A 25,093-nucleotide genomic window follows, 5' to 3' on the forward strand; every position below is an offset into this window, starting at 1 on the left:
CATAGGTACATATATACACATACACATAAATGAATGCACATGTATTAGAAAACCTTAAAAATTAGATGGAGAGTTGCTAAAAGCACAAGACATATGGTGCAAAAAATATCTCTGTCTGAAAAAAAAATTCTAGCAGGAATAAAATTTTCCTAGTGGATATTCTGTCCCAGGATCACCCCAGAATAACTATCACCATATTGACTAAACTCAGAGATATATTTTGAAAAGTTTTGCTTCCAATATTAAGGTATTAGATTAATGCTCTTTATCCTGAAATGGACTTGTTTTCAACCTTGCAAAAGGTTGTATTAAATGAGGAAGGGATTAGGATTAGGGTTAGAATTGCATGATCATCTAAAAAAAGTTTTATAAGGCGATGGCAGGAATAGATTCTGATAAGTGAACATAGATCATCAAAGCTCAGAGTACTGGGAGTTGCAAGTTTAGTGTCAGGGGTGACAAACAGCCCAGACTGTAAACAAGTAAGAGTCCTCAATGAGCAATCCTGTTAGAAATACAAAGTCTGACCTCAGCCTCAGCAGTTACTTACTTGACACATCTCCAAAGGCAAGGGAACTAAAAGCAAAAATAAACTGTTGGGACCTCATGAAGATAAAAAGCTTCTGTACTACAAAGGAAACAATCAGTAAAACTAAAAGGCAGCCAACATAATGGGAAAAGATATTTGCAAATGACATATCAAACAAAGGGCTAGTATCCAAAATCTATATAGAACGCAGCAAAATCCACACCCAAAAAGCAAATCGTCCAGTGAAGAAATGGGCAGAAAACATGAACAAACACTTCTCTAAAGAAGACATCTGGATAGCCAAGAAGCACATGAAAAGATGCTCAACGTTGCTCCTCATCAGGGAATTACAAATCAAAACCACAGTCAGATATCACCTCACGCCAGTCAGAGTGGCCAAAATGAGCAAATCAGGAGACTATAGATGCTGGAGAGGATGTGGAGAAACGGGAACGCTCTTGCACTGTTGGTGGGAATGCAAACTGGTGCAGCCACTCTGGAAAACAGTGTGGAGGTTCCTCAAAAAATGAAAAATAGACCTACCCTAATACCCAGCAATAGCACTGCTGGGAATTTACCCAAAGAATACAGGAGTGCTGATGTATAGGGGCACTTGTACCCCAATGTTGATAGCAGCACTCTCAACAATAGCCAAATTATGGAAAGAGCCTAAATGTCCATCAACTGACGAATGGATAAAGAAATTGTGGTGTATACGCACAATGGAATACTACGTGGCAATGAGAAAGAATGAAATATGGCCTTTCGTAGCAACGTGGATGGAAGTGGAGAGTGTTATGCTAAGTGAAATAAGTCCTACAGAGAAAGACAGATACCATATGTTTTCACTCTTAGGTGGATCCTGAGAAACTTAACAGAAGACCATGGGGGAGGGGAAGGAAAAAAAAAAGAGGTTAGAGAGGGAGGGAGCCAAACATAAGAGACTCTTAAAAACTGAGAACAATCTGAGGGTTGATGGGGAGTGGGAGGGAGGGGAGGGTTGGTGATGGGTATTGAGGAGGGCACCTATTGGGATGAGCACTGGGTGTTGTATGGAAACCAATTTGACAATAAATTTCATATTTAAAAAATACAAAGTGTGTTTCAATGCCATTTTTTTTTACATTAGAGTAATATGTTTGTCTTTGAGATAGTTAATTGTAAGTTAAATTTAGAATCAGGTTGCCTTGTACTTACTAGGTCCTTAGCCCTGTTTTATAAATCATAGAACATACAAAAGATGTGGAAAATTTACTATAATCTGCCTTCAATCTAGAATAGGAAGACTTCCTATAAAACATAAAACTAGCTTAAATAATATAATCAAGTATTTCCATTAAAGAAATCAGAGTATTCACTTTTCCTCAAGATATTAGTGCTTCCATTTTAGCTGAATACTTACAGAATCTAGCATTTTAGAGCTGGGAGTAACTTTACAAAATTTCTACGCTAATCCTACAGATTTCCCTTCCATGAAAAAAAGGAGGAATTAAATCTCTGCCTCAGTTTATAGGCCTTTCAAATATACAGTTGTTTTTTACTTTTATGAGTAAATTTGGTTTGGGAGACTTTTTCCTTTTTATGCTACTTTATTACCTCATTGGTGATTTTAGTTAAGGAAAGATAAGAAATGATAATGCATCATTAGTTGATTTTGAAACTACAACTTGGATTGAAAATGTATGATTAGAAACCATTTACAATTCAATACAAGAATCCCCAAGCTTGAAATGGAGCATTTTAAAACAAATGTAGGAAAAATAAAATGCCCAAAGAATTCGGATAATTATTTTACAGTGAGCAATCAGTCCCAAATACCTAGACATTTATTACAAAGTAGCAGATGTAACAGAAGTACCTGGTGTAGTAAAAATTTTTAAATAAAAAGCCACAGAGAGTGTACAGTAATGATGAGACACATAGTGATTCCAGGTACTTGGCAGCACCACTTCTAACTAATTTCATAGCTATTACAGTTATTCTTGAGTCTGTAATATTATGTCTTAAAGTCCTTTATACCCTAACTCTGTCAATAACCAAAACAACAAAATTCAATTCCCCAGGGACATACTCTTTGGCAAAATTCCTACTGACTGCATATTTTGCATCATTGACATTTGTAGTTAAATGACCTTTTAATGCTCATTGGAAACTGTTACCACAAACTGCGAGATCTGATATTTGTTCTCTTAGCTAAAGTTATAATTCCAGACTATTCTATATTTTGATAAAATGTATCAAGGCCAAATATATTCAGAGTAAGGGCATGTTCATTTAATCAACAAGAGTGTTAAGGGAGCACAGTTAAGGTACTGTCCTGATCTAGATCTGATTGGATGAGAGAAACTCTTTGTTCTATTTTCCTTACTTTGCAGGTTTCACTGTTGCCACAGAAGCTGCTCTCTCAGTTACCAAGGAGCCCACATACTTCCAGTTGCCTGTTAGATATTGTCATCCCTATGTTTCATAGATATCTCATACTCAGTGTATTCAAAACCAGTCAGTATTTTCCCTCCTCCCACCCACTGCATGTTCCCCTTCTTGTCTCACAAGTGTTGTTATAAAACAAGTATACACAAAACATATGCTGGTTCATTTGAGCTGGAAAACTCAAGTGAGATTCTCAATACAACCCCCTCTCTAATCACTAATATCTAGTCAGTCACCATGTCCCATGGATGCTACCTCTTCCATATTTCTTATATCCATCCTTTGCTTTCTATTCACACTGCTATTCTGTTAGTTTCCTAGGTGGTCTCCCATAGTTCACTGTGTCATCTTCCAAGCCATCCTTCCCACTGTTACCAGTTAAAACAAGCAAGGTATTACTTTTCTGTATAAAAACCATTGATTACTTGCCTACAAAGAAAACTAGAGAATCTTAATAAGCATTTAATATCTTTCCAGGTATAGGGAAGGAAAGACTTGCCCTCTGTGTTTCTAGCTTTGATAGCTGGGTCTATGAAATAAACTGATAGTAGATGAAGAGGGGAAAAGGTATACAAATTTATTAATGTTTAATATGTGCACAGAGATATCACAGGGGAAAAGAATACCTAGTTAAATGGTGATCTTATATGCCATCTTAATAGGGGAAGGGAGAGAGGATGTAGGCTACTTAGTGGAAAAGATTTTTAGAAAAGATGAATGGCAGCTTAGGAGACTAGATGGAAGATATGTAACAAAGTTTGTCTGGGTCAGGTGTAAACTTCTAGTCTTCTCTCCTTTGATAACTATCAATCTTCCCTGGTTGATGAAACTTCCAAGGAGATTGAGTTTCTTTTAGAAGATCTTTCTTTAAGTAGATAAGGGGAGTTCAGAGAAAGCCTCTCCTTGCATTTGCTGTTTTTCCAAGTGCTTCCAACTCAAAATTAATCATGTCAAAGAGGCATATTTTATGTGGCCTATTCTGCCACCCATCACAGGCTTATCTTCCCCTACATTTCCCTGTATACTCAAACTATGTTATCCTAGAATAGTCAGAGTTCCTTGGTAACTCCAGATGTGTTTATACCTTTTCTGATGCTATTCTCATGGCCTGGGGTGTCTCCTCTTTGGATTGAGAAATCCTTCCCATACCTCAAGATGGAATTCAAAAGTTACTTTCTTCTGACACCATTCCTAATAATCTCAGAATCACTTCTTTCTATGCATTTCCATGTCTTTCTTGAATTCCTTTGTGGAGTTTAGTTTATGTAATTATGTATTTTTATCTTTCTTTTTTTTTTAACAGAAGAAGTATGGCATGCTGGTTAAATACATAGTTTTGTGTTATGAGAGACTGGGGAAAGGTACCCAGGTTCAAATCCTGAATCTACCACTTACTGCTGAGATGGCCTACTCTTCAGAAAGTAAATTGATCTCCCTGAGGCTAATTTCATCATGTGTAAAATGGAATTAGTAATAGCATATATGCATCATAGGGCTTTTGGGAGGGTTAAATATGACAATGCTTATAAAGCATTTAGCTCAGTGCCTGGTTCATTGTGGAGTTCAATAAACATTACTTCCTGCTATTGCTGCTCTTCTATTATTTATCTGTCTCCCAACACTAGTTTATAAATTCAGTGAGGATTAGAAACCATGTCTTATCACTTTACTTTCTTTTTCTCTACTTAATCTCTCATGGTTTTGTATACAGTGTTGCTACGTGATAAATGATGCTGAAAACTTAATGTGAGGTAAAGCTGGAGGTAGGACCTGATCTACTTAATGTCTATGTGTGTATGCTATGAATATTAAATAATAATACTGACATTCCAAAATATACACACCAATATCAAATTTCTATAATTATAACTCTTATGTTACTCTAAACACAACTGTTTATATGCCAATCTGCATAGTTATGTATTGCCTTACACCTGCTATTTTTTTTTTTTTTTTTTAATTTTTTTTTTTTTTTTAACGTTTATTTATTTTTGAGACAGAGAGAGACAGAGCATGAACGGGGGAGGGTCTGAGAGAGAGGGAGACACAGAATCGGAAACAGGCTCCAGGCTCCGAGCCATCAGCCCAGAGCCTGACGCGGGGCTCGAACTCACGGACCGCGAGATCGTGACCTGGCTGAAGTCGGACGCTTAACCGACTGCGCCACCCAGGCGCCCCACACCTGCTATTTTTTAACTGCCTTTGATTCTATGTAGCAATCTTAATAATTTATCAAATATGTTTTAATTGAATATTTATATAATATATACTCTTATCAGTAGTTAGGAACTAGCAAATAGACTTACTATTATTTGGACAAGATTCTGTGTTCCATTAGTCCTAGGTTTGTGTTGTTGTTGTTGTTGTTGTTGTTACTGTTGTTAGTGGTGTGTGTGTGTGTGTGTGTGTGTGTGTGTGTGTGTGTGTGTGTATGAATTTAGCTGGGAGTTCTTATGCCTTTGAGCAGAAGAAAACTGATCCTATCAATTCTTTGTTTAAAATTCAACAATGACCTCCAAGTTTCTTAAGAAAAATTTCAAAATGCTTTAGAGACCTGTAGAATCTGGCCCCAGTGTAACTCAGGAGACTTCTCCATTCTGTCTCGTACTTACTCCATAGGCTCTCACATTCCCAGACATTTTCTTCTTCATGTTCCTAGAATATTTAATATCTGTCAGAACTTTCACACACGATACTCCAGTGTTCCTTCCCATGGCTCTTCCCCATCAGGTCTCAGTTTTAATTTTCCATCCTTCAAGAGGCATCACCAAACTCTTTGTTCACCCAACAGCCCCCCCACAGCCCCCCAGGTCTAAGTCTCCCAATGATACATTCCTTAACAGCTTATGTTTTGCAATCACATTTTTTAATTTGTATTTTTTTTTTAATTTTCTTGGTTTAATGTAGGTCTTCCCACTAAAACATAATGTCTATGAAAGCTGTGACCAGTGACCTTTTGTGAATATTTACTACTATATACTCAGCACCTAGAAGATGCACATAGTAGGCATTTAATAAATGTATCTGAATAAATTAATGAAAAAAATCATTCTGTTGACTGTTTAAGAATGCAAAGATAGCCATCAAAGGAAGGGTATAAAGAAATCTACGCAAAAAACAAAAGGAAGTAAATAATGAAACTGGGTAGAGAAAAGGAGTTATGAGTGTGCCTCTTACCTCTGTCATAAGGATCACATTTGTGGCTTTAGTTGGAGGCTAATTTAAAAACATGTTTTTTAATATGAAATTTATTGTCAAATTGGTTTCCATACAACACCCACTGCTCATTCCAACAGGTGCCATCCTCAATATCCATCACCAACCCTCCCCTCCCTCCCACCCACCCATCAACCCTCAGTTCTCAGTTTTTAAGAGTCTTTCTGTAGGACTTATTTCACTTAGCATAACACTCTCCAGTTCCATCCACGTTGCTACAAAAAGCCATATTTCATTCTTTCTCATTGCCACGTAGTATCCCATTGTGTGTATACACCACAATTTCTTTATCCATTCATCATTTGATGGACATTTTGGTTCTTTCCATAATTTGGCTATTGTTGAGAGTGCTGCTATCAACATTGGGGTACAAGTGCCCCTATGCATCAGCACTCCTGTATCCCTTGGTAAATTCCTAGCAGTGCTATTGCTGGGTCATAGGGTAGGTCTATTTTTTCATTTTTTGAGGAACCTCCACACTGTTTTCCAGAGTGGCTGCACCAATTTGCATTCCCACCAACAGTGCAAGACGGTTCCCGTTTCTCCACATCCTCGCTAGCATCTATAGTCTCCTGATTTGTTCATTTTGGCCATTCTGACGGGCATGAGGTGGTATCTGAGTGTGGTTTTGATTTGTAATTCCCTGATGAGGAGTGATGTTCAGCATCTTTTCATGTGCCTGTTGGCCATCTGGATGTCTTCTTTAGAGAAGTGTCTGTTCATGTTTTCTGCCCATTTCTTCCCTGGATTATTTGTTTTTCAGGTGTGGAGTTTGGTGAGTTCTTTATAAATTTTGGATACTAGCCCTTTGTCCAATATGTCATTTGCAAATATCTTTTCCCATTCTGTTGGCTGCCTTTTAGTTTTGTTGATTGTTTCCTTTGTAGTACAGAAGCTTTTTATCTTGATGAGGTCCCAACAGTTCATTTTTGCTTTTAAATCCCTTGCTTTTGGAGATGTGTCAAGTAAGACATTGCTGCGGCTGAGGTCAGAGAGGTATTTCCCTGCTTTCTCCTCTAGGGTGTGGATGGTTTCCTGTCTCACATTCAGGTCCTTTATCCACTTTGAGTTTATTTTTGTGAATGGTGTGAGAAAATGGTCTAGTTTCATTCTTCAGCATTTTGCTGTCCACTTCTCCCAGCACCATTTGTTAAAGAGACTGTCTTTTTTCCACTGGATATTCTTTCCTGTTTTGTCAAAGAATAGTTGGCCATACTTTTGTGGGCCTAATTCTGGAGTCTTTATTCTATTCCATTGGTCTATGTGTCTATTTTGTGCCAATACCATGCTGTCTTGATGATTACAGCTTTGGAGTAGAGGCGAAAGTCTGGGATTGTGTTGCCTCCTGCTTTGGTCTTCTTCTTCAAAGTTACTTTGGCTATTCGGGGTCTTTTCTGGTTCCATACAAATTTTAGGATTGCTTGTTTTAGCTTTGAGAGGAATGCAGGTGAAATTTTGATTGGGATTGCATTGAATGTGTAGATAGCTTCGGGTAGTATTGACATTTTAACAATACTTATTCTTCCAATCCATGAGCAGGGAATGTTTTCCAATTTTTTTATATCTTCTTCAATTTCCTTCATAAGCTTTCTTTTTTATTTATTTATTTATTTATTTTTTATATATTGATGCATCATTTTATTTATTTTTTTTTATTTTTTTTAATTTTTTTGATATATGAAATTTACTGTCAAATTGGTTTCCATACAACACCCAGTGCTCATCCCAAAAGGTGCCCTCCTCAATACCCATCACCCACCCTGCCCTCCCTCCCACCCCCCATCAACCCTCAGTTTGTTCTCAGTTTTTAACAGTCTCTTATGCTTTGGCTCTCTCCCACTCTAACCTCTTTTTTTTTTTTTCCCTTCCCCTCCCCCATGGGTTTCTGTTACGTTTCTCAGGATCCACATAAGAGTGAAACCATATGGTATCTGTCTTTCTCTGTATGGCTTATTTCACTTAGCATCACACTCTCCAGTTCCATCCACGTTGCTACAAAAGGCCATATTTCATTTTTTCTCATTGCCACGTAGTATTCCATTGTGTATATAAACCACAATTTCTTTATCCATTCATCAGTTGATGGACATTTAGGCTCTTTCCATAATTTGGCTATTGTTGAGAGTGCTGCTATCAACATTGGGGTACAGGTGCCCCTATACATCAGTACTCCTGTATCCCTTGGATAAATTCCTAGCAGTGCTATTGCTGGGTCATAGGGTAGGTCTATTTTTAATTTTCTGAGGAACCTCCACACTGCTTTCCAGAGCGGCTGCACCAATTTGCATTCCCACCAACAGTGCAAGAGGGTTCCCGTCTCTCCACATCCTCTCCAGCATCTATAGTCTCCTGATTTCTTCATTTTGGCCACTCTGACTGGCATGAGGTGATATCTGAGTGTGGTTTTGATTTGTAATTCCCTGATGAGGAGCGACGTTGAACATCTTTTCATGTGCCTGTTGGCCATCCGGATGTCTTCTTTAGAGAAGTGTCTATTCATGTTTTCTGCCCATTTCTTCACTGGGTTATTTGTTTTTCGGGTGTGGAGTTTGATGAGCTCTTTATAGATTTTGGATACTAGCCCTTTGTCCGATGTGTCATTTGCAAATATCTTTTCCCATTCCGTTGGTTGCCTTTTAGTTTTGTTGGTTGTTTCCTTTGCTGTGCAGAAGCTTTTTATCTTCATGAGGTCCCAGTAATTCACTTTTGCTTTTAATTCCCTTGCCTTTGGGGATGTGCCGAGTAAGAGATTGCTACGGCTGAGGTCAGAGAGGTCTTTTCCTGCTTTCTCCTCTAAGGTTTTGATGGTTTCCTGTCTCACATTCAGGTCCTTTATCCATTTTGAGTTTATTTTTGTGAATGGTGTGAGAAAGTGGTCTAGTTTCAACCTTCTGCATGTTGCTGTCCAGTTCTCCCAGCACCATTTGTTAAAGAGACTGTCTTTGTTCCATTGGATGTTCTTTCCTGCTTTGTCAAAAATGAGTTGGCCATACGTTTGTGGGTCTAGCTCTGGGGTTTCTATTCGATTCCATTGGTCTATGTGTCTGTTTTTATGCCAATACCATGCTGTCTTGATGATGACAGCTTTGTAGTAGAGGCTAAAGTCTGGGATTGTGATGCCTCCTGCTTTGGTCTTCTTCTTCAAAATTACTTTGGCTATTCGGGGCCTTTTGTGGTTCCATATGAATTTTAGGATTGCTTGTTCTAGTTTCGAGAAGAATGCTGGTGCAATTTTGATTGGGATTGCATTGAATGTGTAGATAGCTTTGGGTAGTATTGACATTTTGACAATATTTATTCTTCCAATCCATGAGCAGGGAATGTCTTTCCATTTCTTTATATCTTCTTCAATTACCGTCATAAGCTTTCTATAGTTTTCAGCATACAGATCTTTTACATCTTTGGTTAGATTTATTCCTGGGTATTTTATGCTTCTTGGTGCAATTGTGAATGGGATCAGTTCCTTTATTTGTCTTTCTGTTGCTTCCTTGTTAGTGTATAAGAATGCAACTGATTTCTGTACATTGATTTTGTATCCTGCGACTTTGCTGAATTCATGTATCAGTTCTAGCAGACTTCTGGTGGAGTCTATCGGGTTTTCCATATATATCATGTCATATACAAAAAGGGAAAGCTTGACTTCATCTTTGCCAATTTTGATGTGTTTGATTTCCTTTTGTTCTCTGATTGCTGATGCTAGCACTTCCAACACTATGTGAAATAACAGCGGTGAGAGTGGACATCCCTGTCGTGTTCCTGATCTCATGGGGAAAGCTCTCGGTTTTTCGCCATTGAGTATGACATTAGCTGTGGGCTTTTCATAAATGGCTTTTATGATGAAAAACATTTTCTTTATATGCGGTTGACTCAGGCCATCTGTGGAAAAGTAGAATCATTACAAAATAGTTTCATATCTCCAGTCAACATGATTACCTCCTATATGTTAAAAACTCAGAATGTTAGGGGTGCTTAGGTTGGCTCAGTTGGTTAAGGATCTGACTTTGGCTCAGGTCATAATTTCGCAGTTCATGGGTTCAAGCCCTACATCTGGCTCTGTGCTGACAGCTCAAATCCTGGAGTCTGCTTGTGATTCTCTGTCTCCCTCTCTCTCTGTCCCTCCCCTGCTCATGCTCTGTCTCTCTCTCAAAAAACTAATAATAAACATTAAAAACTAAGGATCTTGGTTCAAAATTTTTGTCATTGACTTTGCTATCTTTGTTATATTAAGTGTCCTATGCCTAAGTTTTATAATCTGGTTTTTAAGTTCATTTATTTATTTTGAGAGTGAGAGAGAGAGAGAGCACAAGTGCAGGAGTGGGAGGGGGGAAATGGAGAGGGAGAGAGAGAATCCCAAGCAGAATCAGTGCAGATACCTACAAGGGGCTCAATCTCATGAACTGTGACAACATGACCTGAGCCAAAATCAAGAGTTGGTGCTTAACCAACTTAGCCACACTGGCACTCCTGTAATCGGATTTTTAAGAGAATTTTGTAATACATCCTAAACTCTTTTAAAGTATTGTGTCAAACCCAAGTGGAAATTAATATATGCATTCCTTTTTGTCTTTGTTAATGTATCACAATTTAAAATATTTGTCTATACATATTCATCACAATGTGTGATTTGTAAGTAAATTCCAATTACTTTAATATGTCTTAATACTATTTTTAAAAGATAAATTTATTTGAAACATTAATAATTCTTTACTAAAATTATATACTCAAATGAAATTGAAACATTAATATTTTTTTTTAGCATTTAGGGAATATTTTGATAGGTTATAGAAAGAGGAAATGATATTTATATTCTTCAGTAGAGTGTGTATCTGTGACTTCCTTTTATTTTAATGAATAATTATGCCATGTTGCTAACTAAAGCTTGTGTGAAGGTTAAGTGGATCTCAAGTTGATTTTTGCATGTTCTCAATAATCCAGCTGTAATGCTATTTAAAATTTCAAGTTTTTCAACTTTCAAATAAATGTACTCCCTATGAAAATGAGAACTGATTTAACTCAATTAACTATGAGATACATAAACTCCTTAATCACCAGTGCTGTGCTAATGCTTATTTTGGTTCTATTGAAACAAGTTTTCTCTGTTAACAATTACTCTTGACATCAAAATTAAGTAAAATGGTATTTTCTCAGCCTAGTATTTGATGAAGCAATACTATATAGGGGAGGGAAAAGTTCTCAATCCTCTAGGAGTCCCTTTGTAGGTCTAAAAATTAAACTGGCAAATACATTAACAGGAGATAAGCATACAAATGTATTGAATATAGCTTTCAAATGATATCAGGACCTTCATTAGGAAATTAAGACCCAAAGAAATTGTTAAACCTCTTTTTTATGCTAGGTTTGATAGGAACTAGAAATTCCTGGAAAGATAGAGTAGGGCACAAAGCACAAGCTAAGTCTATTAAACTGAGGGGAACCTAGCAAGTACTGTTCATTGATTTGATTTCTTCTCAGTATCCCTCTGTCTTGAAGATAAGGGTATTTTTTTCCTTGGGTTATAAGGAAGCCACTTCTCATATGGAGGTCTTTTAACTTTCTTCAGGAGAAAGTAAGAGTGACCTTCTTACTTCTTCCTTTCTCTTAAAATATTTAATGTGCCATGGTGCCATATTTTGGGGTAGCATGTCCTGAACCCTATCACCTACTTTACCAGTTAGAGGTCAAGGTTTAAAAATACCTACCTTTAACCGATTTACACACAGGTAGGCACAGCTACCAAAAACAGTTAAAACCAATATATAATGTACCTAAAAGTATAAAGAAAATAATTTACCTTTATTTGAGTAAATGTGTATGGATGAATTATAGCTGTCTCAGGTTGAAGTTTAAGTCCATACTATTACAATATTACTAAGGAATATGCTCTAAAAATTTATATATAGTCACACAAAAATATAGATGATGAAGCTTTAGACAATTCTGTATAGTACATAAACACCCAAGTAATATAAAAATGTGTCCTTAGGTCAGATTTTCAAGTGAGTTCATATAAAAAAAAGCTTTGTGGGATGTATAATGTTTTATAAATTAAGTTTCCAGATTCATGATTAGATCAAATGATTTAAAATTAATACTTTTAAAAGGTTAACATTTTACCTGCTACTATTCTAAAATGTTGAACACATTTTATTTTATCAACCTTGCCACGAACACTTAGGGATAAGATGATGTGATTTTAATTCACAGTTATCTTGAATAACTTCCAAGCTGGAAAAATCAGAAATGTTTGTCTTTGTACAATGAGGAATTTGAGTCAACTAGTAAAAGGAAAGTTGCTCTAAATTGTTTTCCCTCCTTACATTTGATAAGTACTCTATATGTATTAGACATGCTCACTTTACCACCTTAAGGTTATACTTATTTTAAGGATATAAGATACTATAAATTACCCCAATTTGGAAATTCTTCTTGGAAAGTCCATTGTTTTCTCAAGATTCTTCTCTCTAAGTATTTCAAAACCTCCCAAGGTTGTTTAAGCAGGTGGGAAGAGGTTACTCTACATTTTGATCTCAGGATAGTCTATCTAATCATCCTTGCCAAAGTCACTTTTGTCACTGATAATATTTCTACTATGTGGCAAACACTGTTCTTGATGCTTATGAATCAGTGTTCAATAAGATATGCAAGGGGTATTCCTAAACCACATCTTTAAGTGGGGAAAGACAGGCAATAGAGTTAAATAAACAAAATAGATAATGTCTCATAGTTATAAGTTTGCATAAGGAAAAAACGTAAGCAAGAGTAATAGTGATGGAAGTGAATATTTTCTATTGAGTCATTGGGGAAAGCCTCTGTGAGGAGGTTACATGTGAGCTGAGATTGATCTGGTGAAAAAGAAACATTCTAAGCAGAAAGAACAGCAATTGCAAAGGCCCTGAGTTGGGTATGAAAGCTTGGTATGTTAAAGGAAAAGAAAAAGGGTTAATGTGCCTGGGAATATTGCTTAAGAGGGAGAATGAGATGAGATTAAGTTGCAGAGGTGAGTAGAGGCCAGATTATGTGGATCCTCATAAACCAGAAGGAGTTTAGACTTTATTCCAAATGAAACTATTACAGGGGTTTCAGGAGAGGATTAATATTTGTGATACCAAGAGAGTCCACTTAAAACAACAACAACAGCATTCAAATAGAAAGGACAAGTAAGCAGTTGATTATAAAAATTAATACCTCTGGGGACAGATTGAGGCTAGATATATAAACTCGGAGCTCACCAATATACCTGTAATTTAAAGTCATGTGAATTGCTTCGACTACTTAGAATGTAGAGAGAGGGCTCAGGACCAAGGCTTCAGGGTACTCTAAACTTTTATAGAAGTTACCAGAGAAGGAGAAGAATAAAAAATATTTTAGTCACGAGGGTGGGTGTCATACAAATTAAGTGGCTAAATGTATTCAAATCTGCTGACACATCAAAAGGAGTACAGAAGGGTGAATATTCGATTTGACAATAATATGGTTGTCATTATAAATAATAATACATTTTTACCACATTAAATGATCAAGGGACTATCATGATGTCTACAGTAGGTGAGGAAAAATAATGTTCCCTCTACCGTTCTGAATTCCTGGCTGAGATCCTCCCTGTAATAAAAGACAGATTAACAAGAGAAAATCAAACTGAAGTTTATTAACATGTATACCTCATGTATACATGGGAAATACCCAGAGAAAAATCAGTAACTTCCTGAGGTAGCCTAAACACAGTTATTTTTTTAATTAAGGTTTTTATTTTAATTCCAGTATAGTTAACATAAAGTATTATATTAGTTTCAGGTGTTCAATACAGTGATTCAACAATTCCATACATTACTCAGTGCTCATCATGATAAATGTACTCTTTAATCTCCATCACCTATTTCACCCATCCCCCACTCACCTCCCCTCTTGTAACCATCAGTTTGTTCTCTATAGTTAAGGGATTTTCTTGGTTTCTTTCTCTCTTTTTTTCCCCATTGCTTTCTTAAATTCTATATATGAATGAGATCATTTGGTATTTTTCTTTCCTGGACTGGCTTATTTCCCTTAGCATTATACTTTCTAATTCCATCCATGTTGTTGCAAATGGCAAGAATTCGATCCTTTCTATGGCAGAATAATATTCCATTGCATATATACAGACCACTTCTTTAATATTCCATTGCATATATGCATACCACTTCTTCTTTATTCACGTATTGATAGATACTTGGGTTGTTTCCATAATTTGGCTATTGCAAATAATGCTGCTATAAATATTGGGGTGCATGTATCCCTTTGAATTAGTGTTTTTGTATTGTTTGGGTAAATACACAGTAGTGTAGTTGTTGGATCATAGGGTAGTTCTATTTTTAACTTTTTGAGGATCCTCCATACTGTTTTCCAGAATGGCAGCACCACTTTGCATTCCCACCAACAATGCAGGAGGGTTCCTTTTTCTCCACATCCTCACCAACATTTGTTGTTTCTTGTGTGTTTTTGATTGTAGCCGTTATGATAGGTGTGAGGTGTTATTATCTCATTGTAATTTTGACTTGCATTTCCCTGATGAGTGATATTGAGCATCTATTTACGTGTCAGTTGGCCATCTAGATGTCTTTGGAAAAATGTCTGTTCATATCTTCTGCCCCTTTTTTAATCACATTTGATTTTGGGTGTTAAGTTTAACAGTTCTTTATATATTTTGGATACTAAACTTAAGCCACCAGTTTAAATACCATTTTCAGCTTAAAGACATAGAAAAGAAAGGTGTGAGGACACTCATTATGGGGAAGGGGAGGATGGTTACCAGGAAAAGCACCATAAATAAGGGTAAAGTCTGTTATGCACATTTAAATCTGCAGCTTAACCATTGACACTCTTGATACCATTGATTCTCTTGTGATTTAGAGTCACACTTCTCTTCGTGGTACAAAGAGGGAGACACCCTTACAAATGGAGATTTCCTTTATAAATGTAAATTTTCCTTTCAAAAAGGTAACTTTTATTCTTTTCAGAGCTTTTCTGGTGTCTGCTATTTCCCAATCAACTCAAAATAATATATGCCATCTGCCCTTTTTTAACTGTATTATTTGTTTCTTGGGGTGTTGAGTTTGATAAGTTCTTTATAGATTTTGGATACTAGATCACTTATAAAAATCTTATCCCAGTTCAGAAAAAGACAAATACCATATGATTTAACTCATATGTGGAATTTAAGAAACAAAACAGATGAACATAGTGGGGAAAAGAGAGTCAAACCATAAAACAAGACTCTTAACGATAGAGATCAAATTGAAGGCTGCTGGAGGGGAAGTAGGGGGGATTGGCTAAATGGATGATGGGCATTAAGGAGGGCATTTGTTGTGATAACCAATGGGTGTTGTATGTAAGTGATGAATAACTAAATTCTAATCCTGAAATTAATATTATACTATATGTTAACTAACTGGAATTTAAATACAAACTTGAAATGAAAAATATTTAAAAATAAATTTATGCCCATGAGGCATATTTTGAGGTGGCATATTCTGCTCCCCTTCACTATGAGCTAACCCTAGATCGATGAGAGCCTTTTATCTAGTTTCTATAACTCTAAAACTTAGACAATGATATTTCTCTGACTTTTTGATAAGATTGTTATGAAGAATATGGGACATATGGAAGGGAGAGTATATCATAAATGTAAAAATTCCGTACAAATGTACATTAATGATAGAATTATTTGTAATATTAGATTATAAACTTCTTTTTTAAAATTTCTTTTTAGTGTTCATTTATTTTTGAGAGAGAAAGAGAGAGAGAGAGAGAAAGAGAGAGAGAGAGAGTGGGGGAGGGGGAAGAGAGAGACACACACAGAATGAAATAGGTTCCAGGCTCCACGCTGTCAGCACAGAGCCTGATGTGGGACTCAAACTTAGGAACTGTGAAATCATGACCTGAGCCTAAATCACAGGTGCCCCTAGATTATAAATTTCTTAAAGGCCTGGGTTAGGCTTTAGATTATAAACCACCCAGGCACCCCTAGATTATAAACTTCTTAAGGGCCTGGGTTAGGCTTTAATGATCACTGCATCCATCACATGCTCAGCGTAGTACTAACCAGTTATCTCAAATTCAATGGCTGCTCAAAAAAGAAAATAAAAATTTCCTAAATGAAATAAAGGGATGAAAAAGAAGGATGGTGTCTAGCTCTTTTTTACCTGCAGTCTCAGGATTTGGTGACTAATGTGGAAATGTTGGGTTGAGCAGCAAATGGTCAAGAAATAATTCTTGAGATGTCTTTGGTGCAAAAAGGTGGTGTTATTAAAGCATGGGGACAGAACCCATGGGCAGAAAGAGCTGCACTGGGATTGTGAGGAGCAATTAATTATATACTTTCAAGTTGGGAGAGGGTTAGGGATGGCATACGTCTCTAAGGAATTTTGGAAGCAAGGTTTCCAGGACCTTGAGGGGCTAGCTATTGTTAGGAAAAGGTCATTTATTACTGTCTAATAAAACCTTAGTCATGAGATCCTTCAGATATATATCAGGGGGTCATATGCTTGGAGGATGATTGCTAACATATATCTCGGTGGGTAGAGATAAAGGAAGTTTCCAAAGGAATTTTTATATGTTAAAGGAGGCTTACAGGATCCTGGAGTTCAGAATAATGTTAAGCAAAGATTGCCTTTTGCCCTTAGCAAAGTATTGACACCAAGGCAGTTGAGTTCCTAGAGATAGGTCACTCTGCCTGTCTTAAGGACTTGTCAATGGGCTATAAGTTGTAAGGAAATTTCTTTTTTTTTTTTTTCTTTTGCCTTTGTTTCCCACCATCAGTGACTTCCTTGCAATTTTGAAAGATTTCCAGTGCTGACTCATGCCATCTAGCCATTTTAGGAAATAACCACTTTGAAGAAGATAGTAAGTAAAGGACTTAGAGACTGGGCTGCTTTCCATTTGTTATTTCTAAGATAAGCCATTCCCAGAACTTTTCAAATTTTCTCACTTTGGTACACAGACAGAATTTCTGAAGTAAATTTTGTTTTTTTTCCCTGGGAGAACAAATTTATGAAGTTGTGTATCACTACATGGACATATTTTAGCTGGGGAAAAACTGTTATGATAAATGGGAAACATTCAGCTTTTTGCCTTTTTTTTTATCTTTGGAATTTCTTTGTGTGGTACAGATGTTAAGCCTTGTGAAGTATATAGTTTAGTACTTTGCACTACAGAGTACAAGTAAGTGACCTTTGATAAGTTTTATGCCTAGCAAGTCTCTGGGATGAATCTGTTTTGTTTAGGTAGGGCAGACTACAAAACAAAAATCTCACTTTCATTCTGTGCTAGGAAATGAAGAGTATTATTTCTGCAACTCTTAAACAGGATATTTAACACTTTCTTAAAGTCAAAGAATAAAAGTCAAATAATTTATGGTGATGTAAATAAGAATGTATATGTAACATTATTTGTGATCCTTTTGTTGGTAAAAATAGAGTAAGTTAGAAATGCATTAATTCTTTCTGGTCTGTTGAGCTCAAAATTGACTTGAGGGTTGAAAGATTTAATATTACTTGTTAGCAGGGAAGAGGTTGCTGTGTTGCTAATGTGAATGCTAATATTTAAGTAGCATTAGAAAGAACATAGGTAGTTTTGTGTCTCTCTTTTAAAATCACATTGTATCCAATACGTGTCAGCTGTAAAGTAATTTTCCACAAATGGTCTGATTTTCTCCATTGACTTCCATTGTAGAACTAGAGTTGTGTTTCCATGGAAAATAAATTTGGCCCCAAGTTACAATACAACATACTGAAGAATTCAGAAAATCTTATAAAATCAGGTATTTTGAAACACACATTTATCAGGGCCTAATAAAATAATACTACCATAAAATATTAATACACTATAGTGGAACTTATAATAGCATGCCCCAAACTATTATCCTTCTTTTACAATTCTAAGTTTTTACCTTTCCACTTAAAGACATTTTACTTCTGTGATCATTATTGCTTTCTTAAATATAAGTATAATTTTTAAAGGTGAATTTGGTTTCCTTTATTCTTCACTGTTAGCCCACTTATCTTTCTCTGAAGCATTCTTACCAATTTACATTCAAAAGTTATTACCCATAGAAGAATGACTAGAAGAAAATACTCCAAAATGTTCACAATGCTTGCATCTGAGTTGTTGGAAATTTTAGTTTGTTTTTGTTTTCTAAGTCACCTAAAGAGATAATTTTTCATATCTATACCCTCTATAATCAGTAAGAAAGTATTATAATTTCCTTCTTTAAGTATAAATTATTATATAATAATACATTTAGTCAGATATATTTATATATTTGAATCAATTATATTTTGGTATTGATTGTTATCAGTTTTTTGATAAAATTTTTACAACAATAATATAAATAATTTCTGGATAAATAGCTTTTCTAGAGCTTATTACTCAAAGTGTATCCTGGACTGGCAGCTTCAGGATCAACTGGGAACGCATTAGAAATTCTCAGTCTCCTGGGCTTATCCTCAGGAAATAGCAGTCTGGGTTTTAGGAAGCCCTTTGGGTGATCAAGGTTCTAGAGCTATAGCAAAATCTCTCTCCCTCTTTCCCCTCTCCCTCTTCTCCCTTTCTCTGCATACCTCCCTCTTGCCTTTTTTCCTTCTCTCTCCCTCTGTGTCCCCTCTTCATGTGGGATACACACAGACACACACATACGTAACCTATATATAATTCACTGTGACCTCTCTCTATATAGAATATGTGTATTTAAAAAGGGAATTTTTTCTAAGTTTTCTGTTGCTGTTTGTTTCTGTCCTACCTTGTCCATAAAAAGATAATTGAGGCAGTTTCCTGATATCTATACTTATGTGCTTTCATTTAGCAAACATGTTATCTAATGTATTAATGTATATTAAATAGTTCAGCCTACATTACAAATTTTTGAAACTCCCTAACCAAAATAATGACTCTAGCAAGTTTTTATGGACTGGATTGTGTTCCTACAAAAATTCATATGTTGAAGCCCTAACCCCCAGAATCTCAGAATGTGGCTGACTGCATTTGGAGATAGGTTTTCAAAGAGGCAATTAAGTTAAAATGAAGTCCTTAGGGTGTGACCTACTCCAATGTAACTCATAAGAAGAGGAGATGAGGACAAAAACACAGGCAGAAGGACCACCATGTGAGGATAGAGCAAGAAGGTGGCCATCTACAAGTCAAGGAGAGAAGCCACAGAAGAAACCAAATTTGCCAACACCTTGATATCAGAATTCTAGCTTCTAGAATTGTGAGAAAATTCATTTCTATTGTTTAAGCTACTCAGTCTGTGGTATTTGTTACTGTAATCCTAGTGAATTAGTACATAAGTAAAAATTATGGTATAATTCAATCTGAATATCTAGTGATTGCTTTTATGATACTATTGGATTGGGGCACCCGGGTGGCACAGTCGGTTAAGCCTCCAACATTGGCTCAGGTCTTGGTGTCACAGTTTGTGAGTTTGAGCCCCACGTCGGGCTCTGTGCTGACAACTCGGAGCTTGGAGCCTGCTTTGGATTCTGTGTCTCCCTCTCTCTCTGTCCTTCCCCTCCCCTCCTCTTCTCTGCTTTTCTCTTCTCTCTCTCTCCCTCTCTCTCTCTCTCTCAAAAATAAATAAACATTAATTAAAAAAAAATAAGATACTACTGTATCATGTTCCTTAACAGAAAGCTACAGCTTTACAAAGAGTGCCAGAGACCAGTATGAAAAACTGTTCACCATGCACAACAACATGCTAAAGCTCTATGAGAATCTTGGAGAATACTTTATTTTTGACTCTAAAACAGTGAGCATAGAAGAATTCTTTGGTGATATCAGCAACTTCCGAACTTTATTTCTGGTGAGTAATATAGTACATCTTAGCATTGTAAGCCCTGTTGTTTTTGTGTTTTAAATAATTTCTCCTATTAGCATTTTATGTACCTATTGATCATACCGATTTCATGTTTTAGTCCTTTAACAGGAACTCACAGATATTTTATACCTGTGACATGGATAAAAATTGTTGGCAGGCTTAATATATAATGGGGACTTAAATGAATTATCTTCGACTTTAGGTATATATGGGAATTTTTGTGCTGAAATTTTATAAGAAAATGAATGAATTGGTACTTGATGTTGATTTTTATATAGCATAGTATTATAATTTGACCTAGCTTAAAAATTCATTTCTAAAATCATCTTTCACTTAATACATTAAAATGCTATGATTTGTGAATAAGTTTTTGTCAGTCTTTATGAGAAATTGATTCTAAATTAGACCTTGAATACTTAAATTTTCTTTCAAAATATCAGCTGTTTCAAACTGTAACTCTTGGGGATAACAGTAAATATTAGCATTAATTAGAGATGGGATATCAGGGTGCCAGTTATGATGCTAGAGGGAATCAAAAGCTTTACTGTATAAATGTTGTGGAAATACTTGTCTGTATCCAGTGAAGGAATAGAAGAGCACAGAGTCCAATTATGATAGTAATAGAAAGATATGCATAATAGTTGATATGTACATCATATCAAACAAGTAAAGTTTGATAAACTTTAAAGAAGGAATTCTAGCAGTTATCCCCAACAGGAAGATCAATTAGCAAACTAATTCATTGCAGTTTGAGGTATGTTTCTATCCCCAAAGCAATTATTTGCTAAATAAGGCTCTGTCTCTTAATTGACTGTATTGCCCCATGAAAAATATTGGATTTTGGTGTGACTTGCACAATCTGGGAGATACAGATATTTCTGTGGAAAATATTTGCTTTAATCTACTAAGTTACAACATGTAACCCAGAGAACATGATATTTTTGGGTAGAAGCTAAATCGAAAACTTTCATAAATATGATGTTTTGTTTTTGTTTTGTTTTTTGCTGAGAACAATTGCTTATTTTGGTCTTTGTTCTTTACTCCTTAATAAACACACATATTTAACTTTATAGCTGGCCAGGAAGTAGTAAAATGTGTTCTGACAATGACTCGTGCGACTACTTTCAAAACATAAAGTTATAAATATGATGTGAACCTGTGAATGCCTATCATATCTACTTGGACTATTTTCAGGAAGAAAAAAATATGTTGAAAAAGAATGGAGACTAGAAAATACACTTCAGTTGACACATTAAAAAGATGAATCCAATAAATTGTCTATGAATAGATGGAGATAAATATAATTAATGTTAATGTCTATTAAAAAGTGCCTTGTTTTAACATGGATTGGATCTGAAAACACTGCCTGTCATATTAGTGCCTCTCACTTCCCCTACAGTCACAGAATAGAATTTGATGTACTTCTCCCATTTTACAGTATTTGTTTAAGGACAATTCCTGTGTGGCAACCTATGTTTAATCATGTTAGCCAGATGCTTAGAAATTTTGCCAAGAATTATACTTATAAGTGATTATACTCCTGATCTCTAAGAATCTATCCCTCTTTAGAAATCTATGAGCCATAGAATTTCAGAGAGTCATATAAATTACATACATAAATAGGATATATTTGTCTACTGGTTTTATTCTGTATGTAGCTTGAGTACAGGGAAATAATTTGTCACAAATTGTTCTCATTGTGAATAAGTTAACATTCTGAAGTCCAGTTTTGTGTGCATTTATGTTAATTTCTTGAGATACTGCTAAGATTGATTTTCAGAGCTTTCAAAACAGATAACCAGCTCCTACAATGTGCCCTGGTCAGCCATTGCTGTCTGCCTTTCAGAACACTGTTACTATCACTTTTACCTTACAAATCATGATTGACTTGCTGCCATGAGAACTAGGTATGCAACTTATTAGTTGTTTTGAACTTGGGTTGGTTATGTAACCTCTCTGGGCATCAGTTTCCTCATTTATAAAATACAGATGATAATTCCTGCCGTGTCTTTCTCAACACTATGTGAAAACACCTCGTAACCTATGCTATGCAAATGAAGGATATTGTTAGTCATTCTCTATCCATCCATTTGATTATTATTTATTGAAAATCAACTTGATTTTGATAACACTTTAGTCCAGAGATAAAAGGAAGAAAATTGTCTCTGTCCATGAATGAAAGGAGATAGGCAACTAAATGCAATGTAATTTGATAAGTGCTGCCATAGGAATATGTCAAGGTGCTATAATAATGCGAAGGAGGAACTGCCTAACCTTGCCTGAGCTTACTCGAGAAACCTTCACAGAGAAAGTAACATTTGGGCAGAATCTGGAAAAACCCATAGGTGTTTGACACACAGACTTTGACAAGCAGGTTTAAGGGTTTTACACCTGACCTTTAAGCTGAACACTCCTAAGTCAACAACACCAACTTCAGTCACTCATTTGTGCTCACCATGTTCCTGTTTCATAGGGAGCTTAAAATGATTTTGCTCTCCCAGGGGTGGGAAGAACCGTGAAAAAGAGACAAAAATTGTCATCTCCAGAAGTTCCCATTTTCTTAGTGTTTCGTGTGTTTGGCTTCAGGTTTCTTACTGCTAAAAGCATTTTGGACTATAGATGGAAGCAATAAAATACCAGTATTGCTGAGAAGAAAATAAGAGTTCTGATTCATGTGCTACCAAAAATTACTTCCAAATGAGCTCAGAGTTTCATCTTGGGAAATCTATTTGGCATGTATAGCATATACAAAATGCACATACCAAAAAATCTTCCTCAAATATTCTCTAAAGGATGGGGAAAATGGAAATAAACAAAAGGGTTTAACATAATGGATTAAGACCTTTTTAAAAATAATCACACTCAAATTAATGAAAGTAAAATTTGGTAATCTATAGGAGATGCTGCTATATTAATTATTGATATCAGCCATATTATATATTACTCAACTGAGGATGTTAAAGATATTCAAGGTGAATGTCCTATATAAGAGTATGAAGATATGTGTAATTGGAAACATTTCTAATTTCAGAACAAATCTCTCTAGTTAGCTTCCTGAGATTATCAGAATTCAAAAAACTGTTTACAATATATGCAAGATTAATTAATAATCCCTAAATTTAAGTTGAATATATTGTGGAAGAAAATAAAATTCCACATTTACAGAATATCTAAACATCTTTTTTTTTTTTTGCTTATTCTCCTTTATGCTTCAGTTAGTTCAAATAGTTGGCTACACAGTCTTTTTTCTTTTGAGATATTTTAGATAGAATGTTGAAGATGAGTGAACCTTATATGTTTCACTGCCATGCAGTATCTTGCTTAGGCATAAAAATTAATTTCAGCTGTTGGAAAAGTGTTTGAGGCAAGTATTATACTTCAGTAACTTTCATAGCTCCAAATAAATTATAGAAAACATTTCTATTGTCTTTTAAATCTGTCAATTTCCTGTTGATTCTGTGTGTTTTTGTTTTGTTTTTTAAAGGATAGTATGTTACCCAGGCACTCAATGAATTTTTGTTTTGTGTGTGTGTCTTCATTCTATATCTCATATACTAGACATATAGGAATAAGACTTCATAGAATTAATAGATTCATTGACGTAACTTAAGAAGAAATTGTTACCATTATTACTAATCATGTAATTAAACTTTAAACTTTAGTTTAACATTAAACTTTAGCTGTCTTTGTTTAATCAGGCCTTGCCTTTAACAATTTTTGAACAGCTCTTAGATAAGTACTAAAATGGCTGTTAGGAGGCTAAAGGATAGCTATATTTATGTCATCAGTCAGTCTTTCTTCTATTTCCTAAATATCTTTTAATCCATTCTTTTCTTTCCAAGCCCACTGATGCAATTTAGTTCTGGGCCTCCACCATGTCTCAGCTGAACTATTGTAATGATGTTCTGACTAGTGTCTGTGTCTACTTCTCTTACTATTTCTAACTTCTAATCCATTTGCCAAATTAAAGTCATAATAAAACTGAAAACAAGGCAGTGTTACTTTCCTGACTTAAAATTTTTCAATGAATTCTTTGTGGCCTTAGGGTGAAATCTAAATTTTTAAAAGTAATGTGGCTTAGAAAATCAGGGGTGCCTGGGTGGCTCAGTTGGCTAACTGTCTGACTCCTGGTTTTTCAGCTCAGGTCATGATCTCACAGTTCGTGAGATGAAGCCCCACTTCAGGCTCTGCACTCACAGCATGGAGCCTGCTTGGGATTCTCTCTCCCTCTCTCTGCCCCTCCCCCACTCGCTTGCTTTCTTTCTCTCTCTCTCTCTCTCTCTCTCTCTCTCTCAAAATAAATAAACTTTAAAAAAATAAAGTGGCTTATAAAATCAAAAGAACTGTGGTTACTTAAAGGCCAGGCCATCTATGGTTGGCTGACTGAACCATAATTACTTAATGTGAATTCTCTTCCCAGACTGGTAAAAGTAAAATATGAAAGTGGAAGCAGCAGAATAAGACAACAGTAAGTGTTTAAGAGGACACGAGCCTCTTAGAACAGAGAGAAACTTTGGGAGCAAGGTTTTAAAACTATATGTAGGCTCAGAGGCAAAGGTGTGATTGCCATTATTCCTTAATTGCTCCCATAGCTAGTATGGCATGGGAGTTAGGAAGCTGAGGTTAGTCTTATCTTAATTCTCATTTAGGGATGGTCTTGCCTCTATCTTAAGTAATTGTCCTTTTAAAATCTAAACTTGTATGAGAGCTCCTTATTTACCCATGTCAACTTATGGGAGACACTTAATTTTGAGATGTTCTCATTTCTCTCAAACCACCTTCCTCTTTATAAGGCCTCAATCATTTCTAAATCTAAAGTATAATTGAAAAGCCAAAGTGAACACCTGCATTTAGTTAGAACTCAAAAACTAAATTGATATATACAAAACATTTTTAGTCATTCACTAAAGGCAATTTGCCCTTAAAGGAATAAGGATGAATTTTTGCATGAAAAGATTGTGTAATTTCTGATCCAAGAAGACTAAGTTATTTTGACACATTTTTAAACCTTCGATGTGCAAAGCACTTGGCATTTAAAGGAAACTTTAGTGAAGTATTATAAAAATGGTGGACTT

The 25,093-nt window shown here is 35.6% G+C and overlaps 1 protein-coding gene across 3 annotated transcripts in view; it reads left to right on the forward strand.

Annotated features, from left to right (window-relative positions):
• Positions 1-25,093, forward strand: part of DIAPH2 (diaphanous related formin 2) — a 988,177-nt gene that overhangs the window by 710,088 nt on the left and 252,996 nt on the right. For all 3 annotated transcript variants that reach the window (XM_058714641.1, XM_058714642.1, XM_058714643.1), the window contains one exon: positions 19,839-20,003. In XM_058714641.1, the coding sequence (XP_058570624.1) occupies positions 19,839-20,003 (165 nt within the window). The remainder of the gene's footprint in view (positions 1-19,838; positions 20,004-25,093) is intronic.

The sequence above is a fragment of the Neofelis nebulosa genome, chromosome X, assembly GCF_028018385.1.
Source record: "Neofelis nebulosa isolate mNeoNeb1 chromosome X, mNeoNeb1.pri, whole genome shotgun sequence".
In the NCBI taxonomy this organism is placed as follows: Eukaryota; Metazoa; Chordata; class Mammalia; order Carnivora; family Felidae; genus Neofelis; species Neofelis nebulosa.